This window comes from Scyliorhinus canicula, chromosome 13 (genome assembly GCF_902713615.1).
Source record: "Scyliorhinus canicula chromosome 13, sScyCan1.1, whole genome shotgun sequence".
NCBI classification, from domain to species: domain Eukaryota; kingdom Metazoa; phylum Chordata; class Chondrichthyes; order Carcharhiniformes; family Scyliorhinidae; genus Scyliorhinus; species Scyliorhinus canicula.
In genome coordinates, this window is record NC_052158.1 from 39,302,037 (window position 1) to 39,323,159 (window position 21,123).

The window sequence follows — 21,123 nt, forward strand, 5'->3', positions numbered from 1 at the left end:
ATGGTGCCTAGAATGATGAGGCAGACTAAAACCCCCTCGGGAAAGTCCCCCTCTGAAAAACCTATGCCAACCATTGCTGACATAATCCAAATGCAGGAGGACGCTCCTGCAACTGCTGTAAATATGTGGAAAAACTTAGGATGTATATATGATATCAAAAATAAGCTGTGGGTCACCCCGGTAGGACAAACATGTATGACCGATGCATTAGCAGCCTGGGTGACCGAATGTGTACACTTTGCAACTCACTGTGGAGCTCGTGCCACAGGGGACATATTGTTAAAAAGCTGGTGGCACCCACGACTGCAAGAAATGGCCCAACAAATTAGCAGTCGGTGCCTAATCTGTCAACAGCACAACCCCGGTAAGGCCGTCCCCTGTGATCCTGGCACAACCCCCTTACCTGAGGGTCCATTTGAGACCCTACAAATGGATTACATTGAGTTGGAAAGATGTCAATGCTATAAATATGTGTTAGTCATTGTGGACACTTTTAGCAAATGGATCGAGGCCTACCCGACTACGGATAACAAGGCCTCGACAGTAGTTAAGGTGTTAATGCGAGAAATTGTTCCGCGATTTGGAATTCCAGCCCGGCTGAGCTCTGACAATGGTCCCCACTTCATAGGTCAAATCAATAAGGAATTCTGTGCTCTTCTTGGAATAAAGCAACAGTTTCATTGTGCCTACAGACCACAAGCCGCTGGAGTGGTAGAAAGGGCTAATCAGACTCTAAAGACTAAACTCGCTAAACTACAAGCAGACACTGGGGCCACTTGGCTCAAACTCCTGCCTTTAGCACTCTTCCAGCTACGTGCCACCCCCGCAGGAAAAACTCGCCTAAGCCCAGCGGAAATACTATATGGCAGACCCTTTCGAACGCCTTGGGACAGCAGTGTTCCACGGAATGTTCAATTCCATTACATGACTACTGAGATGGCTAATTATATATTAACACTAACTAGAATTTTGAAAGGATTACACTCCCGAGTTCGTGCCACCCAGGAAGAAGTCCCCTCCATTACTCATGACGTCTCCATCAACCCTGGGGATTATGTCCTAATTCGAAATTGGACACGTAAAGGTTTGGAACCTCGATGGGAGGGTCCCCTACAGGTTCTACTCACGACCCCCACTGCAGTAAAAATGGAGGGCCGGAACGCATGGGTACATATGCACCATTGTAAGTTAATTAAGTATCCATGATGTTCTAAACTTTTCCTTTAAGTCCTAGGAACACGAGTACCAGGATGAGGCCCCTCTTCGCCGTCACAATACTCGCCACCCTGCTCTCTCTCGCTGCATCCGAAAGAAGGAGATGCCTGTACGGAAGCCGACACCCACCCATGTGCCGGGAAGGGACCCCACGATGTGGAACAACGACAGATCTCCGATGGATCACCACCGCTATCAAAACCTGCCCGACCACCGTTCCTCCCGACGATCAGAAGCGCCGATTCCTGATTACGTACATGGTTCTAATGTACGATCGCCGCACATGCAGGTGGAACCACCGGTGCATTGATAAGGACAGGGTACAAATTTTACCATCAAGGACTACTCACCCCTACTCGCCTTCCAGAAGGAAGCGGGCAACACACCATGTAACGGCAAATTCTTTTCTGTTTATGTCCTATGTCTATGCTAAGAAAGTGGGTGTCTCCTCTTGCTGGGTATGTACACAGGTCCCGACCCATGCCCATGGAGGCGTTCCCTTGATATCTGTTCCTTTCTCGATCGAACAGACGGCTGAATGGGTTATATTCCAGAACAGGACAGTAACTAGTCACTCTGCCTTACCAACCAGGGGCCTCCAGGTCCTCCTCTGTAAACCACAGGGAAGCAGCCCAAGAATGGCTGAGTGCCGGCTACCCTTTGCGGGATTTCTTTGGTTGGCGACAGCCATCTTACTCAGCAGATCGCACACCCCCGTTCTTCAATATCCAGAACCCCCAGACCGGAACGGTCTGCTTACTCCGGGAAGTACGAACTCCTGGAACATATGTGTTAGGAACCAGTTCATGTAAGTACACTTTTGGTCTTACTGACTGGAAAGGCCACGCCATCATCAATAACATTATCAACCACACAGGGGGCCCTGATTGGACCCAAATATGGACCTCCTCGATGGTAACTAGCCTCACCTCCTATAATGGCACCTACTTCATTTGTGGCCATAAGGCTTACCCCTGGCTCCCCACTGACTGGGCAGGGTCGTGCTACTTGGGTTTCGTTGTTCCGGGTACTACACACTATGCCCAGCTCGAACATCATCCCCACTTTCGAGCCCAGAGGTCAGTACCACCGTGGGAGGTGGTGACTTCCCTCTTATGGCCCCAAATAGGCGCCATCTGGTCCCTCAAGAAGTACGCGCTCCTCCGCGACCTATTGGAACAGGTTGCAAATGACACCGCGGAGGGATTTAGTGAACTCAGTGCAGAGTTGGTAGCCGTACGAACGGTAGCCCTACAGAATCGCATGGCCCTGGATTACTTACTAGCCAAAGAAGGGGGGACCTGTGCTATCATAGGGACCGAATGTTGCACTTACATTCCAGACAGTTCAGAGAATATCACGCGTCTGGTAACCCATATCAGAGATGGAGTGCAGCGCTTGCGACTCGCCGGTCAGGCTGACTGGTGGAGCTGGATGTGGTCCAATTCTTGGGCCACTTACCTATTCCATGGGCTCATTATCTTCGTTACCATCTGTTTGTTGCTCTGTATCATAGCTACTGGTGTGAAATGCCTATGCAACCATTTGGGTGCCACTGCATTACCACAGATGCTTCAGAGATCCGCCCTAGACGAAAAAGAAAAACTGGTTCCACCTACCCCTGACCTATAGGAGGAAGTGGCATCCTGCCGGAGCCTAGTAGAGGAGGAGTACCTCCGCCTCGCTCCCATTTCCATCTAAAGTATCCTGAGTGTTATGTGATCAAGGAATGATCAAAGGGGGGAATGTAGAAGTGGATTTCATTTGGAACTTCGCTGATAGGGTTAATATAACAGTTCTGAAAAGCTCTGTGAAAGAGATGTCAACAGGTCAAGGGATGAAATAAAGGGAGTGTGTCTGACCGGCATCTGTGAAAGAGATGTCAACAGGTCAAGGGATGAAATAAAGGGAGTGTGTTCTGACCCGCATCTGTGAAAGCAGAGAGGTCAAAAAGTCAAAGAATGGAATGAATGGGAAACGTTACTTTATTGCAGAGATAACGTAATTAAGCTCGTTTGACCAGTTGGAACAAATAAACATTGAAATGTAAAAGGAAGGGCCTTGGAATGAGATAAGCCAGATGGCCATGGGATACAAAAACCTTTGTATTAATATTAATAGTGACTTGTGCTAATGATTATGTCAAAAATAACCTCCCAACCTCGAAGAATAATTCCATATATGTACATGTTCTGGATCCTTGCCAAATCATAGGTGTATCTGGGAATTTAAGGGGACCACCCCTAAGCTGTAAAATGTATAAAAATACCGTCCTTATTCTGGGATTTTGGCACTTCTCGAAGGTGGTTACCCGACTGCTTAGAGATTTGTCCCGGCCGTAAATAAACGAATATTCGTTACTGACGTGTTCGAGTGTTTTACTTCTGGACTGACGATCAGATACGTGAAAGCGCAATTCACACAGACACTGTTAAACCTGTCAGACTAATTTCACTCCCTCCTGACCCTGTCTCTCTCTCCCAGACACTGTTAAACCTGTCAGACTAATTTCACTCCCCTCCTGACCCTGTCTCACTCTCCCAGACACTGTTAAACCTGTCAGAATAATTTCACTCCCTCCTGACCCTGTCTCACTCTCCCAGACACTGTTAAACCTGTCAGACTAATTTCACTCCCCTCCTGACCCTGTCTCACCCTCCCAGACACTGTTAAACCTGTCAGACTAATTTCACTCCCTCCTGACCCTGTCTCACCCTCCCAGACACTGTTAAACCTGTCAGACTAATTTCACTCCCTCCTGACCCTGCCTCACCCTCCCAGACACTGTTAAACCTGTCAGACTAATTTCACTCCCTCCTGACCCTGAACCGATTGTCTTGTTTCTCTCCATTCCTTACCTCGTGGGTTTACTGGGCTCCACTGCAGGACATTCCCGGAGCCTCATTGATGAATAACGGGATTGGCTTATTCTAGTGTGAACCTGGACATCATTGTCCATCCTTCCATATCACAGCAGACACACAGAATTACAGCTCATTGTTTACACTCAGTTCTTTGATGATTGAAATCTATATTTCCTGGGAATGTGTTTCCACAGATTGATCAGTGAATCCCAGATCCACCAGGTTGGGAACCTGATTCTTCAACTGGGACTTTCTCCAGTAGCGTTTCCATCCAGTATCAGCAATGTGACGCCTCTCACAGTCGAAGGGATCTTCTAGGTGACGTGAATCTCCTCACTTTACAAGTTGTGTGAGATGAAGGAAGGTGAGGGTTGATGCAGTGAATTCCCACACAGTCGCTCTTGTGGAAGGTGGGTTCAGCCGGAGCAGAGGATCTGAGTAGGTCGGAAAACCCTGTCACCAATTCGACATTCCCCATCCCAGGGGAGGAGAATCAACTCAGTCCCGTCACTCATCAGGAACCAGTGGTGTAAACTCTGGAAACATTGCTGACCACCAACTCATTGACAATAATCAGCTGGAAACATTGCTGACCACCAACTCATTGACAATAATCAGCTGGAAACATTGCTGACCACCAGCTCATTGACAATAATCAGCTGGAAACATTGCTGACCACCAGCTCATTGACAATAATCAGCTGGAAACATTGCTGACCACCAGCTCATTGACAATAATCAGCTGGAAACACTGTTGACCACCAGCCCATTGACAATAATCAGCTGGAAACATTGCTGACCACCAGCTCATTGACAATAATCAGCTGGAAACATTGCTGACCACCAACTCATTGACAATAATCAGCTGGAAACATTGCTGACCACCAACTCATTGACAATAATCAGCTGGAAACATTGCTGACCACCAGCTCATTGACAATAATCAGCTGGAAACATTGCTGACCACCAGCTCATTGACAATAATCAGCTGGAAACATTGCTGACCACCAGCTCATTGACAATAATCAGCTGGAAACACTGTTGACCACCAGCCCATTGACAATAATCAGCTGGAAACATTGCTGACCACCAGCTCATTGACAATAATCAGCTGGAAACATTGCTGACCACCAACTCATTGACAATAATCAGCTGGAAACATTGCTGACCACCAACTCATTGACAATAATCAGCTGGAAACATTGCTGACCACCAGCCCATTGACACTAACCTGCTGAATAAAGTGACTAACTCAGACTGTGAACTTGTCAGTTATTGAAGGAGTTCCTCCTAATTGAATCTCTCTCATTGATCTCACTCACAGTCTCTGATCTCAGCTTGAATCTGACAATGAGAAATCCAGTGACTGCTGTATTGCAGTGACAGACTGAGCTCCCTTCACAAACTCTCTCATTCATTTCCTAATGTCTCTCTGTCTATTCATTATCTCAATTATTCAAAGACACTCAGGAACTATTCTGATCTGTTATTACTTAGATCATCAATGTTTCTCTATGAGAGCTGATTATTGTGGTTTGTAGTGAATAAATATTTATCAGTGTTTGACTTGTCTGAATTCTTCTTTACTGATTTCACAAGAAAGGTTTAATTCATTCACTCAGCAGCTTGTGACACTTGGAATGGGCACTTGTTGAAGTTCAATTCAATGGGAACTGGCTGAGTTCATCCCAAATGTCAGCATCACTCATTGTGAGATCTCGTCTGTCTGGTAAAGCCATGAGCCCAGTGTTCTCACTGGTACTGAGTCCAGTTCAGGTCAGGGAGACACTCTGACCCTGGGAGACACAGGGAGACACTGACCCTGGGAGACACTCTGACCCTGGGAGACACAGGGAGACACTCTGACCCTGGGAGACACTCTGACCCTGGGAGACACAGGGAGACACTCTGACCCTGGGAGACACTCTGACCCTGGGAGACAGTGCACAGAGGAACCACCATAGTGACCACCCAGGGTCAGTGATCTGGGTTATGAGGAATGATGGGAGAGATTGGGCTATTCAACCTGGAAAGGAAGCACCTGAGGGGATTAATGAAACATTAAACAGTCTGGAAAAGGGAAATCAGAGATTGATGTTAAACCAAATGGTGAGATGAGAGGCAGGGAGCAGGGTTTCAATGAGATACATTCTTCACACAGACACTGATCACTGATTTCCCAGACAGAGGGATGGAGTCTGATTTTAACCCCACTCCCAATGAGGGGACATTTGGAGTGAGGGATGAAGATGATAGCAGCGTGTACCTCACTGCCTATGTCTGAACCCGCATCATGGGCAGCACGGCGGCACAGTGGTTAGCACTGCTGCCTCACAGCTCCAAGGTTCCAGGTTCAATTCCAGCTCAGGTTACTGTCTGGAGTTTGCACTTTCTCTCCGTGCCTGCTTGGGTTTCCTCTGGGTGCTCCGTTTTCCTCCCACTGCCCAAAGATGTGCAGTTTAGGTGGATTAGCCGTGCTAAATTGCCCCTTAGTGCCCAAAAAAAGTTAGGTTGGGTTACGGGGATAGGGTGGAGGCATGGGATGCTCTTTCCAAGGGCCGGTGCAGACTCGATGGGCCGAATGGCTTTCCTCTGCACTGTCTATTCTATGTGCTGGTCAGTCAGTGGGAGCCAGACTCCAGACTGGTGGAAATCCTCACTGAGATTCACACGGAGAAACTTTAACCCAATCACAAGGTGTAAACCCAGCCCAGTCTCACAGAAACCCAGTGACAAGGAGGCTCAAGAGGAAAGAGAGCAATTATCATTTAGTGTCCATGGTAACAATGGGCCTGGAGGGAACTTGATGTTTGAGTATCACTTTTATTTCAGCTCTCTCACAATCAAAGTAAATCAATTAACCTAATTGTATATTATCCAGTTTAAACTGCAGCCAATAGAGAACCTATTCATGTCATATGACTGCTTCGCTCAATTTCCCAGAGAAATGCGCCATGGGAATTTAGACTGCATCAAGATATTTTACCGGTGCGTTAATTACAGAGTAACTATTTGAAAGTCCCCTGTTGTATTGAATTCCATTTCACACTGTAATTCTTTTTATTTTATTTTATAAATTTAGAGTACCCAATTCATTTTTTCCAATGAAGGGGCAATTTAGCTTGGCCAATCCACCTACCCTGCACATCTTTTGGGTTGTGGGGGCGAAACCCACACAAACACGGGGAGAATGTGCAAACTCCACACGGACAGTAACCCAGAGCCGGGATCGAACCTGGGACTTCAGCACCGTGAGGCAGCAGGGCTAACCCACTGTGCCCCCCCTGCTGCCCCATATCACACTGCAATTGATACCAAGTGAACAGCTGATTAACCCACATCTTTGGAAGGTCCGCAATGCCTGTTGAAGTAAAAGAAGCAGATAGCAAAGAAGGTAGAATAACCAGTAATCAATTCCTTTTGGGAACAGTGAGGAAAATGGCCACCTTGCAAAGGATAATGGGAATTGTGGTCAAGTCGGGACACAGACAGTGCACAGCCCCTGTGTATTGTGCAAACGAAAACCAGACCGAACCAAAACTTGCAGCTGTTAAAGGTCACTCACCGATTTCCCCAGGACAATAGACTCAGATTAAGGAATAGCAACAATAGCAGACTCCCCAGCCATCAAAGTACCCACCCCTAATTGGCCGGTGGCCGGTATCGATCAGGGTGATCGAGACCCTATCGATCCATTGGATCCTGAGTCAACCCCGCCCAAAAGGGTGCGAAAGAGGATAAGAAGCCCTGAGCACTAGGGATTAGCCTCTTTAGGGACTGGCCTGTGCCCACTCTAATTGCAGCATAACGACCAGCCAAGTTCAAGACCACGATCGCTACCTGAGGGAGTCGAGCCGCAACCGAGACGTACCTGACGTTTTCCAGCCGACACACGTGGGGACTCAGATAAAGGCCTTATCTACCCGCACAGAGCCGGTCATCCAGAAGTTAAATAAAGATCATCTTAGTTGAGAGATGCAGTTGAGTGCGTAGCCGCGTGTATCATTATACAGAGAGATAAGTCTTGTGTTTAATAATAAACTGTCTTTTGAACTAACATACTAGTTGTGTGGCCATTTGGTCAATACAAGAAACATATTTGCTGCTTGTGGTTTGATAGTAAAGTGGCAACAGGTGGATGGACAACCATATAGTGATTCTGTCACCACACCTGTTAGCAAAAATCACAATGATAATAGAGGCAATAATGTGCCATCCTTATTTGTTGATGTGGAGGGGTGGGGTGGGGTGGGGGAAGGTCCGACAGGGGTTGCCGCACTAGCAAACAGAATGTTGTCTCTTGAACGGGAGTGAGGTGGGAGGAGGGACAGTGGTCGCTGGAACCTGTATGGGTGGGTTTAATTGGGCCTGGGAGGTGTGAATGGTGGGGGAATGGGGAGGATACTGGGAGAGGTGTTTTCGAGAGGAAGTGGTTGGTGGGATTCTGGGAAGTGGGGATGAGACAGTGATCAGGGCGAGTCGGGGCCTGGGGTGATGGTCAAGGCAGATAGGAAAGACGGGAGGGGATGTTGATGTGAGAAGGTTGGGCAGAACGTTGAAGAAAGCGAGTGTTTTCACGCACTTGATGGGCCTGAAATCAGGCCTGGTGCTGTTACAGGAGAGCCATCTGACAGTGAAGGAGCAGATGAAGCTGAGGAAGGGCTGAGTGAGCCGGGTGTTCCATTCAAGCTTCGGTAGCAGGAGCAGGGGGTGGCGATACTGGTGAACAAACAAGTGAGATTTCAGTTGGAGATGGTGGCGATGGACCGGGGGGGGATGTTTGTGATAGTGACAGCTCCTTTGGAGGGGAGGCTGTTGGTGCTGGTTAGTGTGTAAGCCCCAAACTGAAACAACGTTGGATTTGTGAGGAATATGGGGTGGCCATTCCGGATCTGGATATGCACCAGTTTATATTAGGGGGAGACTGGAATACAGTGTAGGGCCCAAAGGTGGATAGATATCGCCCTTTGTGGTGGGGGGGTGGGGGGGGGGGGGGGGGCGGGGAGCGGTTGGCCGGGTTTATGAAGAATTTTACCTACTTACCCCTCAGTAGCATTGATATCCTGGGTCCTACATTATTAAGTAAGTAAAGTTGGCTAATAACCACTGTTTCAGGTTAAAACTTTTCAGTTATTTTATTATTATATATATATATATTTAAAAGATGCAATCACTGTCTTTACAGAAAAGTTAAAAGATATTGCTTCTGGATCCTTCTGGTTGGTTGAAGAGACCTTCAGGCCCAACTTGACAATCAATCTTCTTTTTAAATTCTGGTCTTCCTTCGATGTATTAGCTGTTTTAGCTCGGCTGCTTGGCTCTGTCCCAGGACCGAGCTGTGACTGTAAGCTGACTCTGCTTGCTTCTCTTGTTCCTTCTCTGCTTCTGTGATTCTCTCTCTGCCCCTTTCTCAGGCTTTATAGATTTTTCTAACCATTAGTAAGTTTTTATGACTTTATTGTAAAGTAACTCTTATTTGACTTTGATTGCAGAAAGTATCTTTTATCTAAACATTCTAATACAACTAAGTATACATTCTGACATAACCTCACCTCTCAGGTCTCTGATTACATTGTTTCCTTTGTGATGTTCAAAGCTCCTTTGTGATATTCAACAATGCTTTAGTTTCAAGAGGGGTGTGAATTTTAGTTCCTGTCATTTCTATAGTTTTATTTTCCAATTGTGTCCCCAGCTCATAATTTTGATTTTGGCTTTAAATTATGTTTCTCATAGACTGATAGTCTCCAGTTTTCTTTAATTTACCTGGTGAAAGCAGAATTTCACACCTATATATTTGCCCCCCTAGTCATTCTTTTCTATCTGCTGATTTTACTTCAATGGAGGAGTGAATCATTGTTTTTAGCTGTATGCTAAAATACACTTGGTTATAACTTGAACGGTTTACATTTATCACCTAACTTAACTGAAACCCTCATCCATGCTTTTCCAGATGCTTACTAAGGTGGTTAATTTCAATGAAGGTGTGAGCCATTGTTTTTGGCTTCATACAAAAATCCTGTTTGTTTTGTTTGCCCAAGGCTATCTGCATTTTACAATTCTCTCCTGGCAGCTGCTGCTAAACCTTCGTGGGATCTTTTCCTATATTCTCTCATGTTTCTGAAATCAGGTATTGCCAGACTTCCATGTTTCAAATGACACATCTTTCCACATTATCAATTACATCCCACATTCCAAAGACGTGCAGGTTAGGTGGATTGGCCATTTTAAATTGCCCCTTAGTGTCCAAAAGGTTAGGTGGGGTTACTGGGTTACAGGGATGGGGTGGAGGCGTGGGCTTAAATAGGGTGCTCTTTCGAAGGGCCAGTACAGGTTCGATAGGCCGAATGGCCTCCTTCTGTAAATTCGATGTAAAATTTTATGTAAATTCTATCTCACAGTTAGAGTATTGCACCCCGCTGTCTGATATTTCTGGCACTAATTAATTAATTACGTCAAAATAAATACTTATTAAATTTAGCACCAATTAATCAATTACGTTAAAATAAAGACTTATTAAATTTAAGTTAAAATCAACCGGGCTGGATTCTCTGCACCCTGACGCTGAAATCGCGTTTGGCGATGGGGCGGAGAATCCGTTTTCGTGCAGGAAATCGGGACCGGCTCTCGGGAATCGGTTTCTCTATTCTCTGCCCCCGAAAAGCGGGGTACTCATGGAGTACGCCGCGCCGTGTGTCCACCGCCTCAATCCATTGCCTGAGGCCCACCCCACTATTCTCCATCCCTGACCTGCCGAATTCCTGACGGCGTGGTTCTAACATGGTCCTGCCGTTCGGTGTGAGTCCAGTCGGGGGAGGGCCGATCGGAGGGCAGGGGGAGCTTCGTTCGAGACTGGGGCTATGTGTGCGGATGGTTCGAGGCAGGCGAGCGGCCGATGTGGGGCACTATTTTGCCGGTCCAGGTCTGCGGGCTGAGTCTGTCATGGAGCTGGAGGCCGCCACCGTGCGTATGAGCGGCCTCTGACCCGGAAGTGCGGGTGTCCGTATCGGCAGCTAGAGTTGTGAGCTCTATGACCACTTCCTACTAGCCCCCTGCAAGATGGTGAATCTGGGGCCTTTTGACACCAGTTTTCCTGGTGTAAAAGACCACAGTTTTCACAACAGCATGGAGACACAGTCCCAAAAACAGAGAATCCAGCCCACTATCTAGTCCCTTGCGCTAGATTTCTCTGATAAATATTAAATGCTAAATGCACTAATCTCCAAGTTACTCCTCTACTTAGTGAATTACTCTAGTTTTTCAAATTTATAACAGATTCCCAAACAGCCAACATGTCACAGCTTTACTGTGACGTCACATTTCAGTTTTTATCCCAGTCCGCGATTCACAACAGCTAATTTATTTATGCTTATTGTTCTGAAGCTCCTCCTCCCTGAGTTCATGACAAATCTGCTCCCTGACGACGAGGCCATGAATCCCCGAGGTAAGTTATTTATACTTACTGTTCCGACTGTCCTCCTCCTCGAGTTCGCTCAACTCCGCTCCCTGCCAACTAGGCCGTGAATCCCCGAGGTAAGTTATTTATACTTACTGTTCTGAATGTTCTCCTCCCTGAGTTCACTCAACTCCGCTCCCTGCTAACTAGGCCCCGAATCCCCGAAGTAAGTTATTTATACTTACTGTTCCGACTGTCCTCCTCCCCGAGTTCACTCAACTCCGCTCCCGGACAACTAGGCCGTGAATCCCTGAGGCAAGTTATTTATACTTACTGTCCCAAATGTCCTCCTCCCCGAGTTCACTCAATTCCGCTCCCTGCCAACTAGGCCGTGAATCCCCAAGGTAAGTTATTTTTTCTTACTGTTCTGAATGTCCTCCTCCCCGAGTTCACTCAACTCCGCTCCCTGCCAACTAGGCCCCGAATCCCCGAGGTAAGTTATTTATACTTACTGTTCCGAATGTCCTCCTCCCTGAGTTCACTCAACTCCGCTCCCTGCCAACTAGGCCGTGAATGCCCAAGGTAAGTTATTTTACTTATTGTTCCAAAGCTCCAGTCCCCATGATTGCGCCAACTCTCATCCCTGCTAACAAGGCCGTGAATCCCCGAGGTAAGTTATTTTACTTATTGTTCCCAAGCTCCACTCCCCATGATTGCGCCAACTCTCATCACTGCTGACTAGGCCGTGAATCCCTGAGGTAAGTTATTTATACTTGTTGTTCCGAAATTCCTCCTCGCTGTGTTTGTGCCAACTCCGCTCCCTGCCAACTGGGCCGCGAATCCCCGAGGTAACCTATTCATACTTAGTGTTCTGAAACTCCTCCTGCCCAAGATCGTGCTAACTCTGCTCCCTGTCGTGTAGGTTCCCAGTGTCTCCTCTCTTTACACTGGAGCTGCTGGACGAGGTCTCTTCAATCTCACTGTGAGGGGGGAGCCCAGGGTCCCAGTGTCTCCTCTCTTTACACTGGAGCTGCTGGACGAGGTATCTTCAATCTCATTGTGATGGGGGAGTCCAGGGTCCCAGTGTCTCCTCTCTTTACACTGGAGCTGCTGGACGAGGTCTCTTCAATCTCACTGTGAGGGGGGAGTCCAGGGTCCCAGTGTCTCCTCTCTTTGGGGCTCCTCAGTTGAGGCTCCTTCATTACATGTTTTTAAGGTAAAGATAGATAGTTTTTTGAAGAATAAAGGGATTAAGGGTTATGGTGTTCGGGCCGGAAAGTGGAGCTGAGTCCACAAAAGATCAGCCATGATCTAATTGAATGGCGGAGCAGGCTCGAGGGGCCAGATGGCCTACTCCTGCTCCTAGTTCTTATGTTCTTATGTTCATTACACTGGAGCTGCTGAATGAGGTCTCTTCAATCGCACTCTCCACCGACCCAGTATCGATATGTTGGATTTTAGGCCTCCCTTGTAACTGGTGACAGGTGGCTGCTTATTTCTGTTATTGTCTCAGTTTCTGGTTCTGTGGATTAAGCTCAGAGAAAGGATCAAATTTAACAATGTCAAGTCAGGTGGAATCTTAATTGACTTGTTGCTTGACTGGTTTATGGAGTCTGTAAACAGGATTAGTTTCCTCCTCAGAGAGTTTGATTCCCCGTCACTGATTGGAACAGGGACAGTGGATTCCCAGAATGTTCCTGATCCTTTTCTCCATCTCCCTGTGTTTTTCCTGGGTCTCTGCCGGTAAGTACAGAATTCACTCTTCCATTCTCACTCTCACTCTCTCTCTCTGTCCCTCTCTCTCTCTCTCTCACTTTCCCAGTTCAGGCTCTGACCAGGAAATTCCCTCAGGTTTACAGGGATTGTGTATGTTGTACGGGAATGGCCTTGCTCCAGTTTGTCGGGAGGCAGTTTAGCAGTTCTCTGGGGGAGTGGGACCAGAGTCAATGTGTTCACTGTGAGGGGGGCGTCCAGAATCCTGGCCATCACACAAAGTGCAATAATATTCAGGTTCTCTACAGACTCTCTGAGGAGGTTCAATACAGTCAAAGAAATATTACAGACATTCCAAAATGGTCATTACAAATGGTGCAATGGTATTAAAGTTCTGTACCGAGATCAAGCTGCACTCTGAGGTGTTTCCATACAATTGTGAAACTTGTAACATTTACTGTACACAATGTGAATCATTCAGCCCGAGGATTCTATACAATTCCTAACCCCTCAGCTCACTCTGGCTGAAAGGCCTTAGAAAGCGACCTTCCCCCATTGTGTGTCTGCAGCGGCTGCTCCAAGCTTTAGTGCATCCCTCAGGATGTAGTCCTGAGCTTTGGAATGTGCCAGTCTGTAACACCCAGTCAGGGACAGGCGCCCAGACAGGCGCCGGAATGTGGCGACTAGGGGCTTTTCACAGTAACTTCATTGAAGCCTACTCGTGACAATAAGCGATTTACATCTTCATTTCATGTAGTCCTGAACTTTGGAATGTGCCAGTTTGTGACACCCAGTCAGGGACAACTCTCTGCACTGGAAGACCAACACGTTTTGGGCAGAACAAAGAGTATCTTTCACCCAGTTGATGTTCTTCCAGCCGCAGTGGGTGGGTGTCTTGGGCTGGGAACAGCATTTGAAGCACAGGGTCCTGTGTCATTGAGCTGCTCAGGGTGAACCTGGCCAAAATCCACCTAATCGTCCTGCAGACCTTCTTGGCAAAGGCACATTCCACATGGAGCTGGACAACAGTCTCTTCCCCACCACGGTCTCCTCAAGGTCAAAGTGCAGATCGGGTGAGACCTCCGACGTGTGGGAAGGATCTGACAGTGGGGGTCTTGATGCTTGATTGAAAGTTCCGGTGATGAGGCATTCTGTCACATGTCCGCGACAATCTGCTCAGGGAAATATCCGGCAGGAACCACCATCTTCTTTTCCCGTAGAGCCTCTTGGACATTCTGTGCAGACCACTGGTTGATGGACTTGTGACCAAAGGTGTATCTCTGCATACGGTTTTCCAACATGAGCTCCGCCAACAGCTTCCTCTTTGTGGCCATGTTGTTGATTCCACAGACAAGCCGATCCCTCAGCATCTCAGATAGGGCCGGCCCAAAGTGTTCAGCCAGCCATCGGAATCGGTTAGGAAATCAGTCGCGGATTCCCCCGGAGTTCGCACAGTTGCGTTGAACCGGTGCCGTTGCATAATAACTGATAGTTTTAGTCATAACAGTTCGACACCAGTGTAACGAATTCACCAAACGATTTGGAATCCGGAGCAGCCGGGTACGTGAGTCTTTTTATAATCCTGAAGCTCAGGCCCCACAAGCTGTCGGGAGGATGACCTTTTGTCGGTCTTCTCCCAAGATGCCATTGGCTTGGAAAAAGTACCTCTTCCCCTCGATGTCCCAAGTCTGCATCAAAGGCCTCCAGTTTCCCGAAAAGCAGCATTTTTGAAAGTTAGTTTCACACGCTGCTGCACGGAAAAATTCCGGATCGGCTGGGGGTTCCTGACAGTCCAGATTTTCCTTTTTCCTTGTCACAGTTTAATGGCCCTGGGACCACCAATGTGACCATTACCTGTGGAAACTGATCTGCGATATCGCACACTCCTGCAGGAAGAGCAGGTCGGCTTTGTCCTTGGTAATCCAAAGTGGCAACACATCACAAAGTGGATTTAACACTATGCAGACTAATGGAAGTGATCTCTACCACAACTGGAACATGTTTTGTCATTTACCAGATCTGTTGTCATTGACAGTTCCAGTCCAATTGTCAGCTCCTGCCACGCCCATCACATCCACATATTGCCCCACCATGGAAAGGCTGAGGAAACTGTCCTGAATCTCCCCATTGGGACTGTTCCATCCAGACGGTATCACTTCCTCTGTTGGAACAGTGTCTCCATCGATCCCCCTCCAGGCACATTGCTGCTCCTGGCTTCCCTGAGCTGGGCTGTGTTAAGCACGTTACTGTTCAACGTTTCTTGGCGCTGGGCTGTGTTGAACATGTTACTGCTCACCGTTTCTTGGAGCTGGGCTGTGTTGGGCATGTTGCTGCTCACTGTTTCTTGGGAGCTGGGCTGTGTTGAACACGTTACTGCTCACTGTTTCTTGGGAGCTGGGCTGTGTTGAACACGTTACTGCTCACTGTTTCTTGGAGCTGGGCTGTGTTGAACACGTTATTGCTCACTGTTTCTTGGAGCTGGGCTGTGTGGGTCACGTTACTGCTCCCCGTTTCTTGGAGCTGGGCTGTGTTGAACACGTTACTGCTCACTGTTTCTTGGAGCTGGGCTGTGTTGGGCACGTTACTGCTCACTGTTTCTTGGAGCTGGGCTGTGTTGGGCATGTTGCTGCTCACTGTTTCTTGGAGCTGGGCTGTGTTGAGCACGTTACTGCTCACTGTTTCTTGGAGCTGGGCTGTGTTGAGCACGTTACTGCTCACTGTTTCTTGGAGCTGGGCAGTGTTGTGTTGTGACACCCTGGGCGAGTGCACGGTCAGTTCCAGCCACATAGACACCGGAATCTCAACATAAGTGAATGAACCAATAATTTGTGTATTTTCCTGAGATCTTTAACCCTTGACTGCTCCAATGAGTTACAGGCACCAGATTATTAAGTATTAAAGTAACAAACTGTGTAATTGTAACAGGCGTAAAATATGAGCAGATAAAGGAAATAATTAAACAATGGTCTCCTCATCTACCTATTCCCAAAACCCCGTCCCACCCTCCCCCCAGACACACACATGACATACACACGGTAAGGGGAACAATGAAAGTATTGCAAATTGAAGGAAAAGGTTTGAGACACATGTTCACTGCAGCGGTAATGGCCTCAGTAGGCGTTATCTTCTCCGAAAACGACCCTCTGTGGAGTGATTTTTACAAGAGATTCAGGTCGCAATTCCAGTCACTGACCACCAGATGGAGCCTCCATCTCACTGAGATATTAATGGAGCTTTAAACCTGAGAAATCGCAGGCTTTTCTGTTCACCTGAACTCTCAGAGACATCATAATAACAATAATCATTATTATTGTCACAAGTAGGTTTACATTGACATTGCAATGAAGTTACTGTGAAAATCCCCTAGTCGACACACTCCGGCGCATGGTCGGGTACACAGAGGGAGATCTATTAAAAGTTGTGGGTCAGGTGAACTCCATGATACACTTTGGGGTTCTCTAAACCCTGGCTCATAACAAATTGGGGGCTCGAGGGGGATAAAAGTCTATCTATTGGATTGGCTTAGTGAACTGAAAGACAGTGAGAGGTGAGCATATTGTGGTTGCTTTTCAGGTGTGGTATTTTAGTTGAAGTAGGAAGTGTGTTGTGGACAATGGCTCTTTCAGAGGCTCAGAGGTTTTTGGGGGTGGAGACGGTCACACGCAGTACCTTACGGACTAGAGACTATTAGCTAATTATGGCGGTGGCTGAGCATTTAAAGTTTCCTGAGATACAGTTTGACTCATTGGAAATGGCAAAACTTCAGTTACAAATTAGACAAATGTAACATGAGAAAGAATTAAAGCAACTTGATTATGAACGAGAGAAAGAGGAAAAAGAAAGAGAAAGAGAGTGAGAGGAAAAAGAGAGAGAAGAAAGGAAAACAGAAAGAATAGCCAGAGCAGAACAAAAAGAAAGAGAACAGAAGATACAGATCAGGGAAACAGATAAAGAGAGAGAGTTTGAACTTCAGAAAATGGCCATGAAACATGACAGTCAGTTAAAATTGGCAGACGTAAAGGGAAACGTTCAGTTGGATGATAATGATGAGGATAGTGAGAAAGAGCAGCATAGTTGAAGGCTTGGTGGGGATCTATTTAAATATGTCCAAGCATTGCCAAGGTTTGATGAGAAGGAGGTAGAAGCCTTCTTCATTTCAATTGAGCTAAACAAATGAAATGGCCACAGAAGATGTGGGTATTACTGATTCAAACAAAGCTGGTAGGTAGGGCTGGTGAAGTGTTTGCATCACTATGAGAGGAGGCATCTGAGTCGTATGAGGAGGTGAAAAACTCCATCTTAGGTGTATATGAATTAGTGCCTGAAGCTTACAGACAAAGGTTTAGAAATTTAAGGAAAGAATTTGGTCAAACATACATGGAGTTTGAAAGGACCAAACAGAGTAATTTTGATAGGTGAAGGGCTTTGAAAATAGACCAAACGTATGAAGCTCTCAGAGAAATTATACTTTTGGAGGAGTTTAAAAATTCAATTCCCGATGTAGTGAGAACTCATGTGGCAGAACAGAGCGTTAAAACTGCGAGATTAGCAGTAGAAATGGCAGATGATTATGAATTAGTTCATAAATCAAAGTTTGGTTTCCGACATCAGTTTCAGCCTGTGAGGGATAGAAACTGGGGACATGAGAAATACTCGTGGTAAAGGTAAAGGTGATCTGATGGGAGACAATAAGACAATAAGTGAGTTACCTCAGATTAAAAAAGAAATCCAGGAGGGTGGAAAAGAAATGAAAAGTTTCAAATGTTTTCACTGCAATAAACTAGGCCATGTAAAGTCACAGTGTTTGTGGTTGAAGAAAAGCACTGGGAAGGCTGATGTGGTAAAACGGGATAAGACAGTGGAGTTTGTTAAAGTGGTAAAGGAAAGCCAAAGTGAAGCGAAGGAGGCGCAAAAGATTGTACAGCCTGATCAAGAGGTGATTGATAAGAATTTACTTGTGTGGGTAAAGTTTACTCATCTTTATCAGGAGGAGCAGGTAAAGAAGAAACAATTTTAAGAGATACGGAAGCTAGTCAATCTTTAATGGTAAGAGATGAGGAGTTATGTAGCTTGGGAAGAATGCTGCTAGAAAAGGTGGTGATATATGGAATTCAGGGTGAGAGGATTAGTGTTCCATTATATAAGGTAAGGTTGGAAAGTCCAGTGAAGAGTGGTGAAGTGGTAGTAGGAGTAATAGAGAAACTATCTTGTCCAGGAATACAGTTCACCTTGGGTAATGATAAAGCTGGATCGCAGGTGGGAGTGATGTCTACTGTGGTGAATAAGCCAGGGCAAAATCAGACAACTGAAGTGTTGAAGGTCAGATATCCTGGGATTTTTCCGGATTGTGTAGTAACAAGGTCGCAAAGTCACAGGTTAAGACAAGAGGAGAAGTCAAAGAGTGAAGATGAAGTTCAATTATCAGAAATTATTTTTGATCAGATGGTTGAAAAAGAACAAGAACAGGTGGAGGATGAGGCGGATATTTTTAGTTCAGGAAAATTGGCGGAGTTACAACAAAAAGATGTAGAAATAAAATGGATATATCAGAAAGCATCCGCGGGACTTCTGGTGGTGGCGATGTCCAAGTGAGCCGCACATTCAGCGGGCTCTCACTCTGGCGGGTCCTTAGGAGCTGATTCCCCGCAATAGCGGGACCACGGAGGGGCAGGAAGGCAGCCGTGAGAGCGGGCTGCATTTGATGGAACTGCGGGAGTCCAGGAGACAGAAGAGAGAGAGGAAAGGAGCAGAAGAAACTTACCTGGAACCTAAGATGGACACACGGACCCTGGACTCAGCAATCCAGCAGGCGCTGGATAACATGCTCCAGATAATGAAGTCCAGTTTTGAAGCGCTGAAGCAGGACAGCTTGGACCCACTCCAGAGAGCGGTGGATCAGCTGAACCAGAGGCTGGACGCCCAGGATGTTAAAGTTAAGGAGTTGGGAGAGGCGGTGGAGGAGCAGGCGGATGCGCAGACGGTTGCAGCGCTAGAAGTTGACGGGCTGAAGGAGCGGCAGAGAAGACTGCTGGACAGAGTGGAGGAGCTGGAGAATAGAGTCCGCAGGAACAACCTGAGGATGGTCAGCCTCCCGGAGGGGGCTGAGGGAGCTGATGCTGCAGCGTTTGTAGCAGACCTGCTGAAGCAGCTGATGGGGGCCGAAGCCTTTCCGCGACCGCCGGAGCTGAAGGGAGGGCACACAGAGTGCAGGCAAGGCAGGGGCGGCTGGGCGCCCGATGGTGATCAGGTTCCACAGGTTCGTGGACAAGGAGCGGGTGCTACGGTGGGCAAAGAGCGCCAGGAGCAGCACGTGGAACAACAGTGTTCTCCGCATTTACCAGGACCTAAGCCAGGAGGTGGCTCGGCGGCGAGCAGCCTTTAAGAATGTCAAGTAGGTGCTGTTCAAGAAGCACGTGAAGTTTGGTCTGCTGTTCCCGGCTCGTCTATGGGTCACGCACCAGGGTCAACACCACTACTTCTCCGAGCCTGAAGAAGCGATGGACTTTGCGAGGGATCAGGGGCTGGTCCCGAAAAGAAGCCCCGCGGACGCGAATTAGGGCCCGAGGATTACCGTGGGAAGGTACGCCGAATGGGTCTGGACTGCTGTTCAACGGTTTGCTGGGTCAAAGGCACCAAGCGGAACATTTGGGACTCTCCTTTGTTTTTGGACACTGGGTCTTTTGTTTCCTTCCGTATGTTTTTTGTTTTCTTTCTCTTTTTTTCTGTGTTTTTTTTCCCTTTTCGGACGGACTTATACTTTTTGTGCAGCTCGCGGAGGACACTGGAGCCGGCACGGTAACTGAGGGGGGCCGGCCAGCAAGGGGGGGCTAAGGACTTGGGTTGGAGGGGTTTATGTGGTTTTTTTTGATGTCCATGCCTTCCTGTGCCAGTGAGTTTGCTCCAGTGGGTTGGAGAGGGGGATGGGGCGCCGGGGAGTGGGGAGGGGGACGGGGAAACAATGAGAATGAGACAGGAAGGTGCCGGAGTGATGAGTCACCGGGCTAGCAGATTGGCTAGTCAAGGGAGTCAGGTGTGGGGGGGGGGAGATCACAGCCAGTGCATGGCAGGGGTGGGGGTATTGGGGGATGTTGTTGGAGGGGAGGGAGAGGGGGGGTTGTACTGCTGACGTGGGAGGGATTTGAAATAGGCACTGGAAAGGAGGTCGAGGGTGGAGGCAGCCTAGAGGCGGGCCAAGAATGGCGCGATGCACGGGCCATTGGTTATGGCTATGGCTGACTGGCGTGGGATGGGGTGGGGGGGGGGGGGGTTGTGCCCCCCAACCAGGCTGATCTCCTGGAACGTCAGGGGACTGAATGGGCCGGTTAAGAGGGCGCGGGTGTTCGCGCACTTGCGGGCCCTGAGGGCGGACGTAATTATGTTGCAGGAGACACATCTGAAAGTGTCTGACCAGACCAGGCTAAGGAAGGCCTGGATTAGCCAGGTCTTCCACTCGGACCTGGACTCGAAGTCTGGGGGGTGGCAGTCATGATCAACAAGCGGGTGCAATCTGAGGTGGAGGGCATATCCGCAGACAGGGGGGGCAGATACCTGATGGTAAGGGGCAGACTGGAGGGGAGAAGAGTGGTGCTGGTGAATATATATGCCCCGAACTGGGATGACGTGGACTTCATTAAAAGAGTGCTGGGGAAGATCCCGGACCTGGATTCTCGCTGGCTAATAATGGGAGGGGAGTTTAACATGGTCCTTGACCCGACTTTGGATCGGTCGTGTCCCAGAACGGGTAGACTCCCAGCAATGGCAAGGGAGCTGAAAGGGTTTATGGAGCAAATGGGGGCAGTGGACCCCTGGAGAGATAGACAGCCAACAGGAAGGGGCTACTCGTTTTACTCGCACGTCCATAAAGTATATTCTAGGATAGATTTCTTTGTACTAAGCAGGGATTGTATAGGGGAGGTAAAGAACACAGAATATTCGGCAA

At 47.7% G+C, this 21,123-nt stretch overlaps 1 protein-coding gene across 2 annotated transcripts in view; it reads left to right on the forward strand.

Annotated features, from left to right (window-relative positions):
* The window catches only part of LOC119976112 (class I histocompatibility antigen, F10 alpha chain-like), a 138,204-nt gene that overhangs the window by 32,012 nt on the left and 85,069 nt on the right, over window positions 1-21,123 (forward strand). The window contains exon 7 of one of the 2 annotated variants that reach the window (XM_038816284.1): window positions 4,274-5,641. The exons of the other annotated variant lie outside the window; for it this stretch is intronic. Coding sequence (XP_038672212.1) covers window positions 4,274-4,278 — 5 coding nt within the window. The 3' untranslated portion in view covers window positions 4,279-5,641. Of the gene's footprint in view, window positions 1-4,273; window positions 5,642-21,123 lie in introns of those variants that run through there. 2 annotated transcript variants of the gene reach the window in all.